Source organism: Sylvia atricapilla, chromosome 19 (assembly GCF_009819655.1).
Source record: "Sylvia atricapilla isolate bSylAtr1 chromosome 19, bSylAtr1.pri, whole genome shotgun sequence".
Lineage (NCBI taxonomy): Eukaryota > Metazoa > Chordata > Aves > Passeriformes > Sylviidae > Sylvia > Sylvia atricapilla.
The window spans coordinates 1,877,379-1,897,048 of NC_089158.1; the positions used below are offsets into that span (position 1 = coordinate 1,877,379).

Genomic DNA, 19,670 nt, shown 5'->3' on the forward strand with positions numbered 1-19,670 from the left:
AAAGGCAAACAAAACCTCCCCTAAAAGAAAAACTAAGCCTCAAAGTCCCATCCTCAGTAGAGCTGGATCTGGAGGTTGTGGGATGTCTGTGGCTGAGGGAACAGGGTCGGGGTGTCCCAAAATGATGGGGACAGCAGCAGGTATTGCACAGGAGGAAGAGAGGCTGCAGGGGCTGCCAGGGAATACCCTGGAGGGATTGAGGGGCTGTGCAGTGCGCTTGAGAAGGCTGTGGCAGGGCCTCAGGGACATGTGGGATGCAGAGCCTGAGGAAAGCCCTCCTTTACTGCACCAAGGACAGCCGGATCCATCAGCAGCTCTCACTGGTGTTCTGTAGCCTGAGTGGGACCAGCCCCTCAGTGGCAGCCCTGGGCATCAGCCGGTGCTGTGCCACAGTAGGAATTCTTCCAGCAGCGCAGGGAGTCTGAGGCAACTTGGACCTCTGTCCCAGGGCTTTGTTGGGCATCCCAGCAGAACAGGGACTCTGGCACTTCACAGACTAATGAGCTGCTGTTGCTTCATTGGAGACAAAAGCACCAGCCTGCAGTGCCTTATTATCACCTCCTTCTGGTTCTTCACTCCACCAAAGGATGTTACAATTCACATTCTGGCTAACATAGGACCTTCTGTGGCCTTTCCAGGCAGTGGGGGGAACACCTTGCCTCAAGCCCTGGGACAGACAGGGAAGATTGTGAATAGCTGGGTCAGTTCTTACTGGGTTGCCTTTAGAAACACATCTGCAAATCTTCATCCTCACAGCCAGCAGGATGAAAGCAAGGACATGATGGCTGCCAAAAAACACGGACCTCAAACACCCTCTGTCCATCCTCTCCAAGGCTGGTAATTCCGTGGTGATCCTGCTTCTTCTGCCATCGCTCTGCTTCACAGCTGGGAACCATTGCTGTGGGACCCCATAGAGTTCTGCTGGGGCATCTCCAAGCCAATTAAATCCTCCTCACTGCTTGGGAGAGTGTCTAGGAGCTAAAGCCCCAATGTTGCAACATCAACTGTGTTAATATTATCTCGTGTCAGGGTGGCTGTTTTGGGTGTGTTATCCTGCTGCCACGCCAAGGAGCTGCTCTCTCATCCACATCCCATCTCCATCAGAAGTTCCAAACTTCTCTCCAGAGAAGATTGCTCTGCTCTTCCTTCTTCAGTGGGATAAAGCTGCTCCTGAAAGGATGCACTCCAAGAGGGAGGGATGAGGGAGTCATTTTCTGCTTCTTGCAAAAGTTGGCAAGGATCTGGGGTGAGAAAGGAGGGAATCACCGCAGAGAAAAATGCAAGGAGAGACAAGTGGCACTGTTGGAGCTCTCAGCCCCGGGGTGGTGATGAAGGATGCAGCAGCCAGGAGGGTGGCAGCCACCTTCCTGCACCTTCTGGATGAGGCCATGGCCTGTCTGGCATTTTCCCCCCATTTCCAGTGAAACACATTTTCACCTGAGGCGGTCTTGGCACTGCTGCTCCCAAGGTGTCCGGCTGGCCGAGGGGCTCCGGGGGAATCTTGGCTGTCCAACACAGGTATCATTCAGGAGCAGGGTTCTTGGGAACAGAAGGTGGCCTGTGTATCAAGGCCTTCTTTCACAGCCATGGCAGTAATGGGAATCACTACTCTGGTGGGTTACTGACAGGGTTTTGAGGGAAATCTTGGGAAATTGAGATGCCACGGTTGAGGCTGGGAAGGTGAATGCCCTGCCAGGCATTTCTTTGTCAGGGAGACAATAGATCCAGGGAGTAGCAAGGAGCAGTTAGGATTTTTAATTAAATTCTTTCTTTCTTTCTTTCCCATTCTCTCTTTGTTTGGATCTTGTTTAACAGGGATCTGAAACAAAAGGAGGCTGATGAAGTGCCCAAAGGATGGAGAGCAGAGCCAATCTGCATCACAGCTTGGCTCAGGTGCAGGGCAGATGCTGCTGAGGGGGTGAGGGGACCAGCACCCAAATCTGCCTTCCCCAGGTTTTGGCTCTCTGTGGCCTCACAGCTCAGAGGGCAAGCTCAGGAGACTTGGGGCAGCACCGTGTGGGATGCTGTGACACCAAAGTGACACTGTCCCACACTGCAGCCCTGTAATTCAATAGCAATCACTGCCCTGCCCTCCTCCCTGTGAGAAGTACCATTCTCTCCTGTCACTGTTTTTGAGCATGGCCATGGCATCTGCTGCAATTCAAGCAATCTTGCAGTGTGGATAACCCTGAGTGACTTTCCCAGGGTTGACACAAAGCAAAGATGGAGCCCGGGCTGGGCAAGCCTGTCCTCAGCCCCACAGCAGCTCCACATGTCCTCACTGTCTCAGAAATCAAGACTCCTCTGTCCTTTCCCCTGATCAAACTGCTTCTTACTGTACAGAGCAGCCTGTGCCTTCCTCCTGCCTCCTTCTTCCAGTATTTGATGGGCACTGTTTTATCCACTTCCAAAATGCATCAGACACCTGAGGCATGTCCTGGCAGGTACATCTGACTTCTGTGGTCTGCTTTTGTTGGGAGGCATCTGTTGAAAGGTAATGATTAGTCTCACAGCATTTGCTATCCTGGGAAAAAAAAAAAAGTGTGAACTGTGAGAACAGTTCACTGACAGCCCCATGTACTGGTGTCATGTCAAAGCTTTGACACTCCAGTGTGGCACCAGTTGCTGCTAACCTGTTCCTCCAGCACGCTGATGGGAGCAGGTCAGTTGCCACAGATGGTTAAAAGCAGCTCAGTTATAAAAGGTGATTTTCTTGGTTGGTAGAACAGTGAGGAGAGCTTTCTAAAAGATGGGATTTTTTTTCCAGTTTGCACTGTCCACTGTTTCCTTTACTGTGGAAAAGCAGAGCCAGAACCAAAGACAATGAACGACAGAAGACACTTGTGGCAGTGCCAGCCCCAGGGAGATGGCACAAGAGTGACCACTGCCCTGTAAAGCTTTGCCCAAATCCCAAGCCTCCAGCAGGGCCTTTGGCAGGGATGCAGTGTGGTCAGTCCTCTGCCAGGACGCCATCCCTCCCCTGGCACCATGAACATGGGCATGGCATGAGCGAGCCCAAAGCCAGGGCCCAACAAATAGACCAAGAAATCCTCTCCTTCCCAAAGCCAACCCCTGCTAATTGTCTGCTCAGAATTTGCTGCAGAGACTGGGGGTTGCTCTCATTTACCTCTCTTAATTTTTTTGCAAATCACAGAGTTGTCAATAAGCTCAGCTGCATTCCTGTGGCTTGTGTGGACCGGCTGCTTTTTAGATTTGATTTCTTTTTAAATTCTAATGGGTTTTAAATTGGGAATGCTTGCACTAAACACACACACCCCTTTCCATGCCTCCCTAGGCAGCTGCTGGCAGGCAAACCCCATTCCTGCTGCATGTTCCTCAATGGAAGTGGCTGGGAGGCTCTGCAGGGGATGTACAAGCCCATGGCAGGGAGGCAGGAGTGGGTGGGTGTCTCCTGGACCATGCACAGCTCATGGCATGTGGCTGGGGGTGAAACACCCACAGCTCTTCTCCACTCACTGCACCCCTGGGCTCCCACACTGCTCAAGAAGAGTCTTTTAGGAAAACTGTGTGTGTAATTTATGGATGCTTTTAGCTCCAGGAGATGCTGGGATGAAGCTGCTCACCTGTGGGTTTCAGGACAAGGAAACACACTCCCCCCTCAAGCCTCCAGGCCTCCCTCCAGCAAGCCCCTCGCCTTGGTGTCCAGGAGCTGAGGACACCAGACCACAAGAACGGGAGAGAACAGTTTGTTTGGGCCCCATGAGCACAGGGCAGGGTCTCAGGGGTGTGTGCACACCCTGTGTGCTCGGGAGCACTGCTCTGGCAGCTCCGCTCTGCACGTCCTGGCACAGCCCGAGCCCGGCCCCATCCCTGCTGCCCAGTCTCCGTGCTGAGGTCACTGGGCAGCAGGGAAGCAGGGAATGCCAAGAGCTGCTCCACTGAGGGCTTTTAAAGGGAGGCCTCGGCATTGTTTTTAAGCTGGAACAGGAAGCAGAGGGGCTGGCAGGGCCGGGTGTGATGTGTGTGTGTCAGCAGCTGGAGCAGCCCCGGCGCGTGGGGCTGGTGCGTGTGAGCCCCGCCAGCCTGGGCTGTGCAGGACAGGCTGTGACCAGCCAGGAGGGATGGCAGGACATGCATCCAACACCTCAGCCAAGTCAGGGCTTGTGTTCTCAGGCTGGGCAGGATGGGTGGTGGTAGCCACGCTGCCGGAGGAGGGAGAATCCATCGCGCTGCCTGCGGGACGCCAGCCAGGGTTGCCCTTGCTGAGCTGCTGGAGTTAACAGCAAGAGTCTCATGGCTGCAGGAATACAGCTCCAAGCCCTTGGCAGATCAGCCAAGCTCAAGCTAAGCCCCATTGGCAGGAGCATTTTATGGTTGCACCGCTTGGGAAAGCTTTGAGGCCGTGTTTTTGCATGACACTGGGCTCTGGAGGAGCATCTCTGCCCTGTCCTTCATTCACAGGGGCTCCTCTCAGAGCCTGGGTTGGCCACACAGCCATTGCTGCTGGATGCAGCCAGCTCCCAGTAGACACATGCTTAACCAGCGTGGGGGTTTGGCATCTGTGGGAGAGCTCACTGAGCTCCTTATCAGAGCCTTTCTCTGCAGCCCAGGCAGCCCACTGTGGTACAGCATCTCACCGAGCAGCTGCAGCAGCCCAAAGGCCTCAGCAAGAGCACACAAGGCAGACCAGAAATGCCTGTGGTATCTCTGTAGGATATAGAGAAACCGGCAGCTGAGCTAAGGAAGGTCAGGCTCAGAAGTCCTTATCTCACTTCCCGCAAATAAGGATCATGAGTAAAGCACTCAAACGTCATGAGCATCATGAGAGTAAGTTAAAAAAACATGCTGCCTATAAATAAGTAACATGTTTTGAGCTTTAATTCTCAGCCTTAAGAGTTTTTTGCCTCTATAAATTTGTGTTTTGGGGTTATTTTCTCTGCATTGAGAAAGGGTAGAAACATTCTTTCTTGGGTTTTAAATCTCTTGAAATTCAGTGGACAATCTCAGCAGTCATTGAGTTCCAGGAAGCAAAGCATTAACATCCCATTCTTGTTTTCTCTTCCTCCCCCAAGAAGCATCTTGACCCTAGTGATAAAACCCAGCCTTCAGCCAGCATTGGGTGGGGAATCTACAAGGAAGATACTGACATTTCACGAGGCCAAATGTTAATTGGTACCTATCTCCCCCTGAAAGTTCCTTCAGGTCCAAATAAGTTTGAATTTAGAAGTAAACATTTAAGCAGCATTACTTTATAGGACTTTGTATGCCGATTTGCTGCAGAAGTGGCAACATTTCCGAGCATAGAGGGCTGATCCCTGCCAAGAGCATATGTGTTTGGACCTCTTTGAAACCTCTTCAGGTAAAATATATCCTAGTATTTCTAGAAATACAAGTTTTTGTGTAGGATCTTGCTGAAGGCATAGGTGAAAAAGAGGATCAGCTGTCAGACAGTAGCAGGGAGCTTGGAGCTCCTTTGGAAAGCACAGAGAGAAGATGAGGAAATATCATGAGGGAAGTTTGTCACTTAACAGAACACCTCCAGGTTATAAAGGAGCTTCTGCCAGATCAGAGCTACCATATGGCCTTCCAGGTTGTCTGATGTGGTTTTGTGCAATGACTGTAGGTCTGAGACCTTTTAGTTTCTGGCTTTGACTTCACCCCAGAGATCTCTGCCTTGGGCAAAGCACTCAGAACTGCTCTTTGGCCTCATTTATTTACGAATTATTGTGGTTGGCCTGTTCAAGTGCAGCTCCATCCTCATCAGTGGGGAAGATGCTTGGCTTGGTCCTTGGCCCACGGTGCTGGAATAGATTTAAGTGGGGCAGGAGGATCTCTGTGGAGTGCTGCAAAATCCCACCTTGCTCGGCTCACCTCCCTCCCTCAGCGTGAGCACTTTGATTTTCCCCTGGTTTGTCATGTCGATGCAGAATCATGGGAGATTTGGGTTAGAAGGGACCTTGAAGCTCATCCCATTCCAGCTCTATCATGGGCAGGGACACCTTCTACTATCCCAGGTTGCTCCAAGCCCTGTCTAACCTGGTCTTGAAGACTTCCAGGCATGTGGAGTCCACAACCTCTTCTGGTAACCTCATCACCCTTATTGTAATTAATGTCTTCCTTATACCTTACCCAACCCTACCCTCCTTCAGCTTACAGCCACATCCCCATCCCTCCCATGCAGTGGTGGTCTCTCCTGCCACTGGGCACCCCACTGATGTCCCATTGGATCCTGGGCTGCTCCTTGCCTGCATCTGTTGAAGGTTTCCAGCAAGATGCGAATGCTGGTTTGCACAGAGAGACAGGTCCTTGCACTCCCTTAATTGTCTGTTTCCGGGAATAAAAGAACAAAACTAAAGCCCAGCACTCTGCCAGTGCCATTAACTGGCCATAAAAGTGTTTTGCTGCAGAGGCTGGGTGGTCAAGTGGTTTGAGAACAAGATTGGAAACCATCATCTCTCGAGTTTCCAAACTGTTCATGTCACTGAGCCTCTCCGGGGCACGATGCTTCACCCCATATGTCTCTGTTTACTGTCGATAAAACAGAGCTATTAATACTGCTGTGCTTCAGGGTGATCTTTTGGACTGTAATTAATGTTAAAACCTTCTGAGGTCACTGGATGGAAGGAGCTGGAGAGGTGCAGTGGCTGTGTGCTGCTGGGCTGCCAGCCTCCTCCACAGCTGGGGTGATGGGTGCTGAGTCCAAAACATCTCATTCACAAGGAATGGAGATGAAAGAGTTTCCTCTAAGGTTCTTGAAAGAGGACTGGCTCTAGGTGAGGTAAAGCAATTGGGTTTGTTCTCAAAAAAAGAATTTCTGACATGATCAAAATCACTTTGATTCTGATGTTTTTCCATTTACATTGTTGGGGTTTTTTTTTCCTTAAAAAAAAAAAAAAAAAAAAAAAAGAGGGCTTGTTTTTTGACATCTATTTTTTAACCCAGGCCTGACCAGGAGAGATGGTCTTGCTCTTGGCAGCTGGGTGACTTTGTTCCTGTGTGAGCTGGGCAGAGGGGAGAAGTGCAGTCAAAAGGCTCACACAGGTCTTCAGCATCACCCAAAGGGGTTGATGTGCTTCAACACCCAACCAATCCTCCTGATCCCACTGATGATGGAATAGGTGAAATGGGCACTAATTGCTGAATATTACAATTGTGTTTTGATAAAAGTCTTCTGTTTTCCAAGGGAAGTGCTCTGGCACAGATTGCCTCAGAGCTGATGGAGCCAGCCTTGTACGCTGCAGGCAGAGCAGAGGTTACACATTAGCTCTGCTCACCCTTTGCCCAAGGCAAACACAGCAGCACAGCCACTGTGGCTCGGCAGGTGACCCCAGGATGGGGATGGGGAGCAGCTCCCAGCAGCTCCCTGATGTCAAACCCTCTTACTGCTTGTTGTGCTTCTGCTGATGAGCAAGAAGAGCCCTGCAGTGGGTGGGCAGCAGGAGTGCTGGGGTCCTGCCCTGTCCTCCTGCTGCAGCTCCTCATCTCGTGGGACTGGAGTCCCCCTGCCCAGCACTGGGTGCCCTTGTTGGTGCTGCTGGGACACAAACCTTCCCTGCTCCCTGCAGGAGACTCCTCACTCCCTGTGAACCTCCTGTGTGTTGAAGGGAGAGAAAGGACTGGTGGCACCTTCAGGATGTTCAGGATGGGATGCAAAGCCCTGCAGTCAGACTCGCGCAGGGAATTCCGTGTTGCCTATTGCTCTGTGTGTCCCTCAGTGAGAACAGCCTGTGTGTGACACTTGGGAAGTGGCACGGGGTGGATGTCCTTCTCCAGGTGCTCCCACTCTGAGCAATGCTGCTGGTGAATCGAGGAAGATTATGTCATGCCAAAAGGATTAAAGAGCATCTCCTTGGGTGAGCTGAGCGAGTTCATCCCCTGCCTGCCCCAGCTCTGTGAAAATGGGAGCTGTCCCTGCACACAAGTGAGTTCCTTGGCAGTCTGCTGGCATCCTTTCAGACAGCAAGCATTGTTAGGCAGCTAATGCTGATTGCTTAGAGGGAATCTGTCCTGTGCTGGGAATTGCTACCGTGCAAATGTCAGCTCTTATCGGCCACATGTGGGATGTGCAGAGCCTGCAGGGAGGAGAGAGGGGGCTGGCAGTGCTCGTGTGTGGGGTGAGGCAGAGGGAGGCATTGCTTCTGTCACCCCCCAAGGATGCTAAGGACTTAGAACCATTCCTTAAATAAACATTCCTCAGGGTCTCAATCCCATTTAAGCTTCAGCTGCTTTTATGGCACTCCTTGCACTCAGTTCCACGAGCTGGTCAGTTTTACCTTAGGCTAAGGAGGGGTGGTGTGGTATTTCTCAGGCTGGGTACCCCAGCACCAGGCATCTCAGACCTCTGAGGGCTTCAAACCAGCCCCTGCACTTTGTCAAAGCCAGCTTGAGTTGCCATGCCCAGCTCAGAGTGAATAAATATGAACTGATGCCCTTTGGGAGAGTGGACAGAAGATTGTCACCCCTGCTGTGAAGAGGCATTCTCATCTCGGAGCTTTGATACTCTGAGCAGGACTCTGGGCTCAGCATCCCGGGACGTTCCATGCAGCCACAGCCTGTTTATTCAATGCTCCATCGGGCACAAAAGCCATATTTTACTGTCAGATGCTCTCCATTAGCTTCAAGTGTGAAATTATCATTCCCACCCTTTTTCCAGCCCCACCCTTGTGAGGAAATGAGGGAGCAAACAACTCAAGGGCAGTTCGCAGGATGAGTGGGAGCTGTCACTTGTCAGCACGGAGCCTGCTCATGGCAAGAATTACTGCCCTGCTCACAGAAGGGCCAGAGAGGAACCCGGCTCACAGACACCATGGTGTTCTAATGTTCACATCAGCACATGGCAGAGCAGCCCCAAGTGTGTGCACCTCTCTGCAGTCAGGAGGATCCAGGGTGCAGCCCCACAGGGGTCCCTGGGATGGGGGAGAGGAAATGGAGCCCAGCAGATTCCAGAAAGGGTTGAAGTGGCCTGTCCCCTCAGCCCTGGCTCCTGTCCCTGGGTTCTCCACTGTTCCAAGAGATCATCTCACATCTTCTTGAGATGCCCAAACTGACTGAGAGTGCCTGGACCACATTTTCCCTTTCTGTTATGAAGGCCCTTAACCTGGTGGTGTGGGACTGAAGGGATCAAGACATTGTTCTCCTTTTGTTTCCTGCCTTCCAGATTTACCCTGTACGCAGTGGACACACGAGGGAGACACTCAGAGCTGAGCACGGTCACCCTGAGGACAGCGTGCCCGCTGGTGGACGACAGCAAGGCAGAAGGTCAGTGCTCAGGTGCCAGGTTCCATGCCAGGAGACATTTCCTGCTAATTCTGATTTCCCTCTCTTCACTGTGCTCCCACAAACCTGCCCAGGCCCTTCTCTCCCAGTGGGAAGGCTCCTTTAAATTCACCCATGGGCACAGGGACGTTCATCTGGGGAGGGGTGACAAATTGCAGGAGTGTCCAGGGGCAAAGTCTCCTTGGCTGGGCGGCTGCTGACTCCGTGATCCCCACAGGTATCCTTCCCATGCATGGCTGTGGGAGCTGAAGCTGTGTGTCTGACACAAGCCCCCGGGAAAAAAAGAGCAATCCCTTCTCTCAAAACTGAGAGAAGCAGCCCTGGCAGGGCACCTTTGGCTGTGGGTGTTTGAAGGGATTCTGGGGGCAGCTGGATCAGTTTCGGAACAGAAATATTGATAAAAGCCCAACTACTTTTGCACGTTTGCATTGTTCAGTTTTGAAACTGATCCCACTTGTCCTTACACCTAAACCAGAGTGCCTGGCTGATTTCAGATTTAAAAGGATTCCTCTATGTGACCATCATGTTACCTGAGCTCTTTCTTGCTTTCTTCCTGTTGGGAATATCACAGAGAAAAAAAGAAAAATAAATGGTTAGTGCTTAGTTCCATGTGGAATAAGAAAAAGCATTCCCGCGGAAAAAAGCAAACAGGAGACCAAGGAGAAAGAAGGAGATGCAGTTTTGTGCATTTCTCATCTCTAAAAAGATTTTTTTTTCTACAGCAGAGTTAACACTCATTTAACACATCTGAGCTGCTGCAGCCCATGCCCACAATGATGAGGTGCTGCATTTCTGGCTGAAGGGCCATCCTGGGATCAAGTGTTGATTTCTTCCCACTCTTCAGCACCATAGCTGGGAATGGCTTTTGGTTTGGTGAATTTGGGAAGAGCTTGTCAGCCCTTCCTGGGAGAATTAGGCTGTCTGCCTGTCCTGGCAGCTTTTTGCCTCTCCTCCTTCTGCTCCTTCATGGAGTATTGCTGGAGTCTTTGGGACAACTTTGCTCATGCAGGGCACCCACTGCAGGATCAGCCTGAGGAATTGATGAATGCTCTGTGGTCACTGAACCCCACAGCAGGCAGCCCCAAGGGCCACCCCAGCTGCCAGCCCTGCCAGGGTCTCTGCTCCTCCTCTTCCCATACTGGCACCTTCAGCTGGTCATTAATCCCATGCCCTGATCCTTTCCAGAGATAGCTGACAAAATCTACAACCTCTACAACGGCTACACGAGCGGCAAGGAGCAGCAGACAGCCTACAACACCCTCATGGAGGTCTCTGCCTCCATGCTCTTCCGAGTGCAGCACCACTACAACTCCCACTACGAGAAGTTTGGAGACTTTGTCTGGCGCAGTGAGGATGAGCTGGGGCCCAGGTACCTGTCCCTTCCCTGTGTCCTGCCCTGCCCCATGTCACTGGGGACGTGCCCCTCCTGCCTTCCCCTTGTAGCTAAGAGGAGTCCCCTTTTGGTGTTCACCAAGCTGTCCTGCATCCCCTTGACCACCAGGTCCTGCTCAGTCCTTGGATGAATGCTGGTGGGACACCTGGCAGCTGGGTGGTCTTTGCATGAATGTTGTATCACCCAGCCTGAACCAAGTGGGTGATGCTTTGAATGAGCTGAGGGCTTGGGAACACTCAGGAGTGGGGAGCAAAGGGTGTCATATAGGCCTGGAAAAGTTTTTTCCCTCTCCCTTTGTTCCTATCTGCTTATTGGATGTGGCAGGATCTCTCCATAGTACCAGGATGACAGCTCACAACTGTTTGCACCCCTCCTGGACACAGATCCAAGCTGGTGTGGGGCTTGTCCTCCTCCAGAGATGACCTTGGTCGTAGTTTCTTTGGTAGTTCATTGGCCTCTGGCACAGAGCCATTCTCATCCTTCCCCCTGCCTTCCTGCTGATGACACTGCAGGCTTGTTTGTCCTTTGCAACTGTTCTTTTTTCTCTGAATCCCTGGGAGCCATCAGCTTCTTCTTACACATCTTTATTTCCCCTGTTACTTGAGATCCAGCCCACTGAAGGATGCTGTCTAACCCGATACCTGCAGCAAGCTGTGGGACAGCAGGGTGACATTTAAACTGCCAGTTCCAGGGCCCAGCTACATCTGGAGGCCGTGGTCAATTTGGCTGCTGTCTGTTGTCCTCACTGAGCCAGGGGAGCTCCTCACAGCACTCCTCTGCCTTGTTCTGTACTTGAGAAATACGTGACTTGCAGCCAAGGGGATGGATCTATAAAAGCCAAGGCAGGCAGTGCCAGGCTCGTGACCAGAGTGAAGCTCTGCCATCCAGCCTGGCTTCTCAGGGAGCTTGGACAGCTGCAGAGGCACTGACATAGCAGGGCACAACCAGGATTTTTTATTTTTTTTTTCCAAGGAAAGCCATCTCGTAACAGGGATTTAATTGACAGGCTGTTGTCCTTCCCAGGGGGACGTGCAGTTCTGTACCTTGGAATGTTTATCAGAGGAGCCTGGGCTTCACAGCAAATGTTCGCTCATAAAACGGAGCGACAAGAGGGGAGTCGATTGCCTCTGTGTAATAAATACATCACGAGGTCCTCGTGAGCCCAGTTTCCATGAAAGCCACAGGTTACTGCAAACAGCTGCTGGCAAGAAGACACACTGACAGCCAGATGTCCCAACCAGACCGTTTACATTAAGGAGACATTAAAAACTTAGCTCATAGGTGGCCCTAAACCAGCACTTTCCATGGTCAGCAGCATCGCAACACCTGGCTTGCCTCATCCTGCTCATCTCCTCTAGCAACAGCAGCCCCTTTCCTGCTCCCCCCATTCCTCTCACAGACACCGAGAGAATCTCACACAGATAATTTGTTCCAACAAGACAGAAGAATCTGTCTAAATCAGTGAACTTTATTGCTACTGTGCATCTAGACCTCTGGAGCCGTGCAGCCAGCATGCTGCTAACACAGCCATGGGAGATTTCACTATTATTTTATCTTCCTGTGTTTTCAGGATAATTCTTGTGACCACTGCAAGCAGGGTATGGCTTTTAGGAGGAGGCAGAACAAATAATTAACTTACATCTTCTTTCCATGCCCTTATTTGTGGCTGCCAGCAACTCTGGGGTCTGTATGTGGCATCAGCCCAGGGCTCACAACCTGTCCCCTGCTCCAGCCAGTCACCCAGGCAGGCAGCTGGGCTGACCAAGGGACATGAAATGCATCTCCAGAGCAGCTGGCTTCTGGTACAAGGGGGAATGTAATGTTCTGATGGAAGGCTGTGATAAGAGGCCATCAAGTCCTGGACTCACTGTCCTTGCACACAAGGGTCTGAAAGACCCAGGTCAGCTCTCAGTAGAGTGGAAAATCTGAATTTATGACAAAACCACCTCACACAGGAACACAGCAGCCAGGCAGCCACTCTTTCCCTGCAGTTCCAGGAATCTCATCCTTCCTTCCAGCCCAGGTATCATTTTTAATGGCTCCTTCATGCTGTTTTGCCCTCCTTTAGTACCTCCCTCTGAGGTAAGGCAGGGCAGGGTTTGGCTGGCTCTGGATATATTTTCATCTCTTATCAGCCCTCAAGGTGAGTGTTGGCTGTCCCCTGTGCAGCTGGAGGGGACAAACATCCCAGCAGGAGTACCCCTGGCACTGGGCAGAACAGGAAGCTCCTCTTGGGAAAATCCTTGCAGAGCTGGGGCTGGCAGCAGGGACCTCAGAGCCCTGTCCCCTGTGCAGTGGGAACACTAGTTCATGCAGGAGCCCTTGGAAAGTGTCCTGGCAGCAGACACTCATCCCCTCCCTTTTCCTCTCCCCCACCATGCCATGAGGCACTGCAGAGGGAAGTGGCTGCTTAGAGCTGTCACTGTTTTTAAATCTCTCTCTTCATCATTTGTGACTGTGCTGTGGCCTCCTAAATCCACCACCTAAGTGCAGTCCAGAATCAGTCCCTGGCTCTTGTGGTGGGCATGTGGTGGGAGTGAGGGCACTGCTGGCCCACACCAACATGGGGGCATCCCCATCTGGGCTGTGGGGTGAGGGGGAAGGGGGTCCCTTCATCCCTTTGGGACTGAGAGCTTGGGGTCCAGCCACAGGGAGCCAGGAGAGTGACTCCCCTCTCACTCCCCTGCCGTCCCCTCCCAATTACTGCCCTTTAATAAGGCAATAAATTGCCATTTCTGGCAGGGATGAGGTTGGTCAGCATTTAGGAAGATTTCATTTCCAGTATTTGAAAAGGTGGTTGTTCTGACCCGACAGCCCTCCGTAGGGAGCACTTGGGTAATACCCAGGGCTTGATTTATGGTGTTAAATTGGCAGCCCAAGAACTGCTCCTGTAATTTATTACTCAGTCTTCACCAGAAAGCCTCTCTCTCTTTCTCACCCCTCCCCTCACCCACTCTGTTTCTCCTCCTCCTTATTTTTTTTTTTTTTTAAGAGGGAACAGCTGACAGCCGAAAGCTAAATCTAACATTTACACATGACTTCATTATCCCGCTAAAATAAATGACTCAAAGCGGTGAAACCCATCAAAACTGGAGCCTTGGCACTGGACATCAAAAGCCAGGGGCCTGGTTCCCTCTCCCCCGTCACCCTGTCTCCTCTGTGACCACAGTTCAGTGTGTTCTCAGTATCTCACAGGGCCAACTCATCATGTGCCACATCCCGTCCTTAAGCACAGGTTTTTCCTGGGAATGACTGCACACAGTGAGCTGTGCATGCAGCAGGTGTGTGGAGACAGCTCCAGGAGAATCCCAGCCTCTGGCACAGCGGGCATCAGCAGGTTGGGCTGGTTTGACCCCTGAATTTCTTGCCATCCTTCAAGTTCTTCTCACACATGGGAATATTTGCCCGGATAAGAGGCCTGAGTATATATCAGGAAGCAAAGACAACATGGTGAGTTCTAGCAATATCCAGGAGATCATTAAAGTTTGGTGGAGCAAGGAATGAAAATGAGAAGGTAGAGAAGGCCAAGGGAAATGGAGGCAAAGGCAGGTTGTGTGGGAGAAGAGTGAGAGATGGGTGAGGAAAGCTGTGGAGAAGATAGGGGAAGTGGTGAGAAGGGAATAGAGGAAGGGCAGAGCATGGCGAGCAGACAGCCACTGGCCAGCTGAGATGCCCACTCCTTGTCTTGTTGTTGGTTACCCACCACAGGGGGTTTGCCTCATGGCCACTCCTCGTTACTCCCCTCTTTCTGTGGCTGGGAGAGGCCTTGTGGTGAGCTGGAATAATAACCAGTTTGGGGGGACAATCCAGTGATTGCTTGTTTGGCCTTTGAATAAACAACATCCCCATGTTGGCACAGTGTTCAGGTCCATGGACACCAGCACAAGCTAAAGGGCTGAGGAAAGGGCCAGTGCCCCATTTTGGCAGCAGAGCTGCTTTATGATAAATCAGGGTGATCATGGAGTTGTGGCCTTAGAAAGATGAGAGTTCTCCTCTGTGAGGGTGTTCTGCTGAGTGATCTCCTCCTGAGCATGGTCAGCTGACACAGAAGTCCATCCCATGAGGTGATGTGGGTCTTGCACTTGTTCAGCCTTCCCTGAAAGGGAGAACCGGTGCAGATGGTAAGAAACTGCACTGCTCCCAGCATGAGGATGGGGAGCACTGGAGGGATCACCAGCTCCTGACTCCAGCAATGGGTCAGAAGAAATTAACCCAGGTTGGTCCCATCAGGAAGTGGCACAGGTGATGGCTTTTGGTCTATTCCAGCTGCAGTGACTGATTTGTTGAGGTTTGGCAACCGTAGTGACAATCACTGCAGAGTTTGGTTTGCTGCTGAGCTGAGCTTGAATCAATCAGTCTTCACCAAAAGCACCTAATGCCATAATGGAATTTGTAACTTCAAAAGGCACACATCCAGCAGCACAGGACCTGTTCCTGGCAGCGTGTCATGTCTTGGTGTGTGGTGGGAGCACCAGATGCTGTGAAGGTCAGGTGGCTGCTACACAGAGTAACGTGAGTAGAGATGTTGTGTCAGAGCTGGGCACAGCTCAGCCCATGACGTCATTATTATAGATGTGTGTGTAGCTAATGAGGCTCAAATTGCCCAGTCTGGCTTGTGTCTTTGTGCATTAAATCCAGAAATGGGCATCAGGGAGTGTTGTCCAAGGAGGACCAACTTCCTTTGTTCTTCCTTTGCCCCAAAGCTGACCCAGAGCACACCGCCCTGGGGAGGAGTGGGACAGTTTTCCATGGGCAGCCCCGGAGGAGCAGTGGTTTCCTGCAGCCTTTCAGTGTTCCCACTCCAAAGAGGGAGGTCTGGGCTGGCTGGGGGTGCTAGCTGAGGATGCCCCCTGGGCCTCTTGCTGCCTTCTCTGCCCTCTGCTCTGGCGCTGAGGTGACCCTGACCAGCCCTTCCCTGGCGTCCCATCCCTGGACATCAGGCTCCCCACGCTCCCCCCGGGCTGGGAGCTCACAGCCCGAGCTGCAACACCACTCAGCTTTCATAATCAAATAATCCCCATGTTTATGCCTTGCTGACTGACAGTGCTGCCCCTGACATATCATTATCGGGAATTTACATTCCTGAAGGAACTGTGAAATCCCTGACTCCTGAATCCAGAGCTTTCCTGTGGCACCAGAGGGAGAGGAAATAATCTGTGATCTTGAAGCTTTCAGACCACTGAAGTAAACCCTCTTCCCTCCCTTTGTTTGGTTTAGCACTTTGCAGACTCCCACAAGGGGATTCTTGGTTTCTTACGGGTTTATTTTGTTTTGTCTTGCTTAATGTGTTGTGCTTTTTTTCCTCACTCCTGTAGTCAGTCTTGTCAGTCCTTTTGGGCTGTTTACCTCCTGAAGACTTGGGAAACCAGGAAAGGGAGGGCTGTGCTCACCAGTCAGGGGCAGGAAGGTGCTGGGGGTCTCACTAGGGTTCCAGGTGGGGCCAGCTGGAGCTGGCCAGGATCGTATGGTGGTGGTGACAATCTAGCTGGGGTGGACTGTCCCCAGGGCACACAAACTTCTCCAGTGGGTCAGACCTGATGTCTTGATGCTGTAAAATGGTATATATACCCAAAACTTTGGGAGAAACAGAGCTTCTCTTCACTTTCAACAAGACAATGCCTTAGGCAATGGGTCAGGTCCATTCTTGCCACAAAACAGAGCTGGTGGCATATGCAGAACCCCTGACTCCTGGTCTCTGGGGGCAAGCACTGTGCCTTGCCCACACTGCTCTGTTCCCATCCGTGTCCCCTGCAGGAAGGCTCACCTGATCCTGAGGAGGCTGGAGAAGGTCAGCAGGCACTGCTCGACGCTGCTGCGCAGTGCCTACATCCAGAGCCGCACCGAGACCATGCCCTACCTGCTGTGCCGCAGCGAGGAGGTGCGGCCGCCCGGCGTGGTCTGGTACAGCATCCTAAGGGACACCAAAGTCACCTGCGAGGAGAAGATGGTCTCCATGCTGCGCAACACCTACGGGGAGTCCAAGGGGCGGTGAGGGCAGCAGCAGGCCTGGAGCTGTGGGAGGCAGAGGGACTCCGAGGAGTCGAGGACTCGTGATGTGCTGAGTGGCTGGTGTGGTTTGGGGTCGGGTGATGTTCAGAGGGGGTGGAAGGGGACAGCGAGGCCAAACAGGACTTTCTCACACAGACGGCAGAGAAACAAGAAACGAGCAAGCTGGACACTTTAATTTCTTTTCCTTTTTTTTTTTTTCTTTTTTTTTTTTTTTTTTCCAAGAACGAAAAAAAGAGGAGAAAAAAAAATTTACCTAATTTGACTCAGCATAAAAGCCTCTCCTTTTTAATCTTTTCTTACTGAATTTCCTGGACTACACCCCTCCAAAACCCTGGGAGGAGGAGATACCCACTGGAGGCCAGGGCCAGGCAGAGGGGAGCAGAGTGATCCCTCCCTGCCTGCCCTGCCAGCGGGCAGCAGCGGTGGGGCCGAGGTGGCCGAGGACGCCAGGAGGAGGTGGCGTGGGTGGCCGGGGACAGCAGCGAGGGTCCCGGGTGGGGAGCCAGGCGGGATGCTGCAGGCAAGCTGGGCTCTTGTACCGCTCCGAGCGCAGCCTTCGTTCGCAAGGCTCCCGGGCGGCTTGTTCTGTGCATTAAAGATTCATAGTAAGTCCATCCTCGCTGCCTCCCTGGTCTTGTTCCTTCCTGACGCCGTCTCATCTCTGTTGGGTGCCCGTGGGGTGTCATTCCTGGGATGTGGCTGAGATCAGGGAGCTGAGATGGATGCAGGGAAAGGAGGGACAAGTGCAGCTTTTCACACAGGGTCCTCCCCTCCTCAACACCCAGCGTAGCCACTGGTCCCAGTGGGAGATGGAAGCGTGTGGGAAAGCCCAAGAAGAAAGCCAGGGGCTAAAAAGACATGGAGAATCTGGTTTCTTTTACTGTCAGATGTGGGTTAGGCTGGCCCGGGCTCCCTGTGGGTAATGGATTTCTCAGCCTGGTCGCCAAACCAAAAAGTGCGGGAGGGTGAGAGAGGAAAAAAATACAAAAATCGGATCAGCTCAAAGCTATTGCTTTTTCCTTTTTAAAGCAGAATAACAAACCCGGAGAGGGAAGAGAGAAGAGTGTGGGTTGAAGCAATCAGTTTAGCCAGCCCAAAGCAAATAGTTTTGTTTAAGTTTTCAGGTTAGTTAACTCTTTAACATCAAATCAAATAAACAGGAGGTGAGTTTCAAAGCAAAAATGTTTGGAAACCAAACAACAGTGTGCAATTTGATGTGGAGAAGCTTCAGCCTTTTCCTTCTTGAGCTAAACATATTTGCCTGATTTGCTCCTACTCAGATAATTCTGATTGTTCCTTCCCCCTCTTTGGTTATGTCTCTTCATTTGAGCCACACTAATGAGCTTTGGGAAGGACTCCAGCACCTGGGCAAAGTCCTGCTGAAGTTCACAGAAAACTTTGCCATGACATTGCAGCCTGTAAGACAAGCTCCAAAGCATTGCAGGTTGCCTGAGGTCTTAATTTTTAAGCTAAATCCCTTTTTCTGATGGAGAGAGAGGAGGATGACACTGAGGGCTCTGGGCTATGGCCTGTGTGTCACTGACAGATGTACCACACTGAAAACAAAGACCAAGGAGGGACCATGACACCACCATGTGTTAAAATCTGAGTGTCCAGCACTGCTGCTGCCTCTTCACCTGCCCTTTCCCCATTGGGGCTGACTGGTGGCCTTGGAGTTTGGTTGTGGGGATGAAGGAGATGACTGTGATTTGTTGCAGTCAGATGGAGAATTTGCATTTGCCTCGTTGGAGCTGCAACAACACAGAGCAAAAGCCTTGAAATGCCAACGTGGTGGTGCCCAGGCAGTGCCCAGACTGGTGTCAGAGCCAGCTGCCCATTTCAGGTACTGCCAGGATACAGTGTATGCACTTCAGGGGGGTGAAAAACCCCCAAATCTCTCTTTGGAGCCACTGATGCAGAGTGGCTGAGACTGATGTGCACTTTTTGAGTACATCAGTATAAGAAAGATCTAAAGTCTTTGGAGAATGTCCAAAGCAGGGGCACAGAGATGGTTAAGAAGGATGGAAGCCATATGAGAAGAGACTGAGGTTGTTTTGTTCAGCCTAGAGAAGAGGAGACTGAGGGGAAATGATATCACATTTTGCAGCTTCCTCACAAGGGCCAATGGAGGTGTGCAGGCACTGATCTCTCCCCTCTGGTGACAGTGACATGCTGAAGGAATGGCAGGAATATGTGTCAGGGCAGGCTCAGGCTGCAGAGCAGGGAAAGGCTCTTCCCCCAGAGGGTGCTGGCACTGCCCAGGCTCCCCAGGGAATGGGCACGGCCCCGAGGCTGCCAGAGCTCCAGGAGCCTTTGGCCAGCGCTGCCAGGGATGCCCAGGGTGGGATTGGTGGGGCTCTGGGCAGGAGTTGGGCTCTGGTCCTTTCAGGTCCCTTCCCACTTAGGATAGTCCATGATTCTGTGACTATGACCATCCCCTCCTGGCATCTGCAGAGCAGGCAGTGCCTCCTGTGCCTGTAGGACAGGACCCAGCACAGGACAAGCTGCCAGCACCAGCAGCAGCCACAGGGAGCTTGGCTGGTCCATCCTGTCCCTGCTGCTCACCGGGTGCAGCTCCAGGTGCTCTGAGGCTGACTTGTTTTCTCAAGGCTCTGGCCCACAGCTGTGCCGTTCCCTGTGCTTTATAAACACAGGGCTTTATTTTGTTTTTGTTTGCTTGGCTCGGGGATGATTCATTTCTCCTGGAAGCCCCTTGCAGGGCACGGCGATGGGGAGCAGCTCTGTGGTCTCGCTGCAGGCGAGAGCCAGCCTTGGCCAACCTGAGGGACAAATTGCCTGTGTTTTCTGTAAGTGACTGGAATGGAGGTGTGACAGGGATAATGCTGCCCCTGGGACTCCTCTCCATTGTGAGTGTGGTGCTAGGTGTTAGGAACAGGAGATGCCAGCCAAAATACAAGGCAGCTGGCTGGCTGGCTGCCCCTCGGCGTGTTTTTCTCCACCATGACACTGTGAGCTCCCCCACAGTGGTGTTTTTTGCACCTGGGATGCCCGTCCCTCCCAGAGCTCTGAG

The 19,670-nt window shown here is 52.0% G+C and overlaps 1 protein-coding gene across 1 annotated transcript in view; it reads left to right on the forward strand.

Moving 5' to 3' along the window:
- Positions 1-16,850, forward strand: part of ASTN2 (astrotactin 2) — a 317,145-nt gene extending 300,295 nt beyond the window's left edge. Inside the window, exons 21-23 of the mRNA XM_066332467.1 lie at positions 9,119-9,219; positions 10,423-10,606; positions 16,385-16,850. Coding sequence (XP_066188564.1) covers positions 9,119-9,219; positions 10,423-10,606; positions 16,385-16,622 — 523 coding nt within the window. The 3' untranslated portion in view covers positions 16,623-16,850. The remainder of the gene's footprint in view (positions 1-9,118; positions 9,220-10,422; positions 10,607-16,384) is intronic.
- Positions 16,851-19,670: the final 2,820 nt, after the last annotated feature.